This window comes from Nicotiana sylvestris, chromosome 2 (genome assembly GCF_000393655.2).
Source record: "Nicotiana sylvestris chromosome 2, ASM39365v2, whole genome shotgun sequence".
NCBI classification, from domain to species: Eukaryota; Viridiplantae; Streptophyta; class Magnoliopsida; order Solanales; family Solanaceae; genus Nicotiana; species Nicotiana sylvestris.
In genome coordinates this window covers 173,473,970-173,479,199 of record NC_091058.1, presented here as the reverse complement: position 1 = coordinate 173,479,199, position 5,230 = coordinate 173,473,970, and the positions used below count along the sequence as shown (strand labels likewise).

The 5,230-nt window shown below is 35.9% G+C and overlaps 1 protein-coding gene across 1 annotated transcript; it reads right to left on the bottom strand.

Moving 5' to 3' along the window:
- Positions 1–488: 488 nt before the first annotated feature.
- On the bottom strand, positions 489–1,870 carry LOC138885981 (secreted RxLR effector protein 161-like). Its single transcript, XM_070166999.1, has 2 exons — positions 1,401–1,870; positions 489–738 (listed from the first exon to the last, which is right to left on the bottom strand). Exons 1-2 carry the CDS (start codon positions 1,868–1,870, stop codon positions 489–491), a joined length of 720 nt encoding a protein of 239 aa, XP_070023100.1.
- Positions 1,871–5,230: the final 3,360 nt, after the last annotated feature.

Genomic DNA, 5,230 nt, shown 5'->3' with positions numbered 1-5,230 from the left:
TTCTCTAGTTATAGATGTTGAGGCTCTTGTAGTCAACTTCTTCTACAGGATATATGACTCCCCCTCAAGAGGTGACGTGAACTGCTACCTGCACTTACCCTTCAATTGACTTATCCTTGTATGTAGCTGTACAAATACATATATTCTTTCTCCCCCTTTTGACATCAACAAAGAGGAAATAGTAAAACAGACTACAATACAAAAACAGGATTTATAGCATGATATGCTTGCAAAGTTATAGCAAAAAAAATAGAAAAATCATCCGCCTACTGATTATCCAGTCCAAAAATAGCATAGAAAAAACAATTCTTAATCATCCACTTTAACGACGCAAAAAATAGGTAAGAGTATTGCAAATCGCCTCTTTCAGTTGATCAAAGCTGGCATTGGCTGAAACACTCATTACATAGAGCCTGTCATGAACCTCCTTGAATGCCTTGACAACGTTTTCCCTTACTTTGAAAACTACAACTCTTATCTTAGAAACATCAGGCCTTGTTTTTTTTGGAGATAGCATGAATGTCACCAACAGTGGACTGAGTGGAAGTGAGAAGGACTTTGATTGCAGATAGCTGACTGTCAATGGCACTAAGCTTTTCAACAAAGTCAGGATTACTATGGCTATGATGGGAAGCAGAAAGTTTGGATTTAGAATCGGTTTGAGCATGCTTGACTTCTCCTTCTTGTTTCTTAACCCATGAGCCCTTCACACACATATATCCCATACTCGCAAAAGATCTGGAATTGTAAGATTTTGAAACAGAGATAAAGGGATATTCAAAAGTGGATATGAGCTTCCAGAATGTGAGTGATGGCCATGCCACAGGGTAGACTAGTGGGATCATCAACACTTTCAATCATAAAACTGATGACTTAGGAGGACAGCTTAATATTGAGTTTAGTCACAAGGAAATAGACCGGAAAGGTGTCTCTCTGAGAGAAGGTAGAGAAAGAGCCAGTATGAGGAAGCAGAGTGATTGCAACAATGCAGGCCAGAACACGAGTTTTGAAACTAACATCACTAGGGCCTAACTGGTCTGGGAGAGATTCATATGGACACTCAGCAATACACCTTTTAGCTTGATCAAAAGAAATTTCAAAATCATCGGGCCAAGAATTTATGAAAAGCATAGGGAAATTAGAACACTTACACTGAAAGATTGAATCAAAACATGGCACAATCAAGAACAATACACTTTCCTAACAGTAAGGACTCCAACTTATCAGACTTACTAGAGTGCATATTTGCATAAAACATTCTCACTAGAGGTACATAGACTTTAGGCAGATTTGCCCTAGAATGATGCACAGAAATTTTAGAGAGACATATAGCACTAGAATTATCACAGAAAATTTATATAGGCTTAAAAGATAATTCATAGTCACCAAGTTGATGATACATCCATAGTAATTGTGCATAACATTGTCCAATAACAATGTATTCAGCTTCAGTCGTGGATAATGCAAATGATCCTTGTTTTTTATTGTTCCAAGATATCAATGCTTTGCTAAGTAATTGACATGTTCCACTTGTGCTTTTTCTGTCTTCCTTATCACCTGCAAGATCAGCATCTGAAAAACCTTCTAATTTAAACGTGTTAGAACGAGGATACCATACTCCATGAGAGACAGTTCCAATGAGATATCGAATAATTCTTTTTACTGCCGTCAGATGTGATTCCTTAGGAGTTGACTGAAACCTGGCACATTTACAGACACTGAATATAATATCCGATCGACTAGCAATTAGATAAAGAAGTGAGCCAATAATTCCATGATACTTAGTTTCATCAACAGGAATTCCTTGTTCGTCTTTGTCGAGACTTGTTGAAGGAATCATTGGTATGCCAATAGCTTTAGCATTGATCATACCGAATTTTTGGATCAAATCCTTTGTGTATTTGATCTGACATATGAATGTTCCATCTTCAGATTGTTAGATTTGAAGTCCAAGGAAGAATGTTAGTACTCCCATCATCCTCATTTCGAACTCACTTTGCATAAGATTTGAAAATTCCTTGCACATAAGAGGATTAGCACTACCAAAGATAATATCATCAACATAAATTTGAATAGTGAGATTACCTTCTGATGATCTTTTAATAAATAGAGTAGTGTCTACTTTACCTCTTGTAAATCCATGATCAATAAGAAATGAATTGAGTCTTTTGTACCATGCCCGTGGAGCTTGTTTCTGTCCTTACATCGCTTTGGTTAGCGTATGCACATGATAGGGAAACTTTGAATCTACAAACCCAGGATGTTGTTTCACGTATACTTCCTCTTCAATGAAACCATTCAAAAAGGCACTTTTAACATCCATCTGGAATAGCCTGAATCTCTTAAAGGATGTATATGCCAAAAGAATTTGTATAGATTCCAGTCGAGCTACTGGGCAAAGGTTTTGTCATAGTCGACTCCTTCTTGTTGTAAATATCCTTGAGAAACTAATTTGGCTTTATTTCTTACAACTTTTCCATCCTCATTCAGTTTATTTCTGAAGACCCACTTTGTTCCAATTATAGGAACACATTCAGGTTTGGGTATCAATTTCCATACTTGATTTTTGTCGAATTGGTCTAGCTCTTCCTGTATCGGTTGCAGCCAGCTTGAGTCTTTCAGAGCTTCTTCAATTTTTTTGGCTCAATCTGAGAGATTAGCGCTATGTTTGCTTTCTTCTTGAGGTCTCCCCTGGTTTTCATTCCCTCGCTAGGATCTCCTATGATGAATTTTTGAGGATATTCAGGTTCACTTCTCCATTCATTTGGACGAACTATATGAGTAGTTGACTCTTTCGAAGGTTCTATTGGATTGTTGGTGGTTTCATTAGTTGACTCTATCACAACATTAGATCCATTAGTCGACTCTTGAGATTTGTTTGTCTCCAGAATTTCTTGAGCTTGATCTTCATTACCTGCAATAATTTCTTTCTCGGTCGAAGAGTTATTTTCATCAAATATAACATGTACTAATTCTTCAACACACAATGTGCATTTATTATAAACTCTAATAGATCTACTATTCAATGAGTAACCCAGAAAAATACTTTTATCATTTCTTGGATCGAATTTTCCAAGATTGTCCTTACCATTATTGTGAATGAAATACTTACTTCCGAACGGATGAAAGTAACTAATATTAGGACATTTACCTTTCCACAGTTAATAAGGTGTTTTCTTCAAAATAGGCCTTATGAGACATCGTTTGAGAATGTGACATGTTGTACTTACTCTTTTTGTCCAGAAGTGATTTGGCAGTGAATGTTCTAGTATCATAGTTCTTGCCATATCTTGCAGGATTCTATTTTTCCTTTCAACGACTCCATTCTGTTGAGGTGATCTTGGTGCAGAGAAACTGTGAGTATATCCTTGATCATTATAGAAGTCTTCAAATGCTCTGCTTTCAAATTCTCCTCCATGATCACTTTGGATTATTGTAATCAGATACCCCCTTTTCTCTTTTGACCTTCTTACAGAAAATCTCAAAAATTTTCAACAATTCTTCTTTATGAGATAAGAAAATCACCCAAGTAAAATGTGAGTAATCATCAACAATAACAAAAGCATATCATTTCCCTCATATGCTAGCAGTTCTAATAGGCCCAAATAAATCTATATGAAGCAATTGCAAAGACTTAGAGGTAGATACAATATCCTTGTTTTTGAAAGAGTTTTTAGTTTGTTTTCCAATTTGACAAGCATCACATATATGATTTCTCGAGAAATTTAGTTTGGGTAAACCAATAACTAACTCATGCTTAGAAAGTTTTTCTATCAAATGCATGCTTGCATGACCAAGTTTCTTATGCCATAACAAAGGATCATCAAATATGGATGTTAAACAAATATGAACATCTATATTTTCAAATCCATCAAGAATATAAACATTTCCATACCTTTTACTTCGGAGGATTATTTTACCTGTCTCATTTTCAATAGCACAGTCTGTTTTCTTGAATTTTACCTCATACCCTGAGTCGCATAGCTGACTTATACTCAGAAGATTGTAGTTAAGTCCGTCAACAAGATAAACTCCAGTGATATCGCAGTTGTTATTGAAAGGGACTATTCCGGTACTAACTATTTTTCCTTTTGAATCATCGCCAAACTTAACACTTCCTCCATCTATTTTTGTAACTTCCTTAAACAGGTTTTTATCACCTGTCATATGACTAGAACATGCACTATCTAAGTACCATTTCCTTTGCAACTCCTCCTGTGGTGTTCCTGCAAGACATAGTGATTACTTTCTTTTAGGTACCCAAGCTTGCTTGGATCCTGGTTGGTTAGTATTACTTGACTCAAAATTGTTTTGGGTTTCCAAATCCAACCTAAAATATTTGATTTACGAAATCGACAAAAATAATATCTATGTCCACTTTTGTTACACTAGTGACACGTAACTTCTGATCCATTTTTGGATCTTTCATTAGTGTTAGTATTAGTGGACTTTGTTCTAGCTGGTCCTTCTCCGGTTGACTTGTAAGTTGCCTGGTTTAACCTGACAGAACTATGACTAGTGGATTTGCGCATGCCATTGAGTTGCATTTGTAATTCCTTAAACTCTTCTTGAAGTACTTCTTTTTCAATTTCACATACTTCATGCTTGAGTTTCCAGTCTTTTAATTCTTTGTTGAGTCTCTTTAGTGCATTCATCATTTTTTGAGACTATTTCAAAGTAAGATCAAGAATATCCTACAATTCATTATACCTTTCACAGTTATAATATTTTACCTCACTTTTTTCACCTCGTGACATGAAACAGTTCTCATTATCATCTTTGCGTTCATCGTCTGAGGTGTCCTCATCTATCCAGCATCCTGAAAGTTTGTTCATGTCATTTTCCAGAATTTGTCATGAAGTAGAGATTTGCTATTTCTTCGTGGTTTGAATTGTCTTCATTACTCCAGCTTCCAAATGATTTGTTCTTGTTGAAGCCTCTCAAGATTTTTCTTTTTAGTTCGGGACACTCACCTTGAACATGTCCAAATCTTCCACACTCGTAGCATTTTCCATTATTTTTGTCTTGTTCATTATATTGCTTGGATCGCCTAGGTGGAATCCTTCCTCTTCTCGCATTCCTGAATCTTCTCATTAAAACATCCATGTTTCTTGACACCATGGCAATTTATTCTTGAAGAGCTTCAGGATCATCATCGATATCATTCTCTGCTATTTCAGTTGTGGCCTTAAATGTAGTTGTTTTCTTCTTGGTTTGTTTTCTTGAGATG

Bases quoted from the DNA above. Each gene is read 5' to 3' on its own strand.
- LOC138885981 (XM_070166999.1), bottom strand. From the start codon at position 1,870: ATGATCAATGCTAAAGCTATTGGCATACCAATGATTCCTTCAACAAGT. The intron at 739-1,400 runs GTATCATCAACT...TTACAATTCCAG, and splicing joins TATGCACAATTACTATGGAT to ATCTTTTGCGAGTATGGGAT.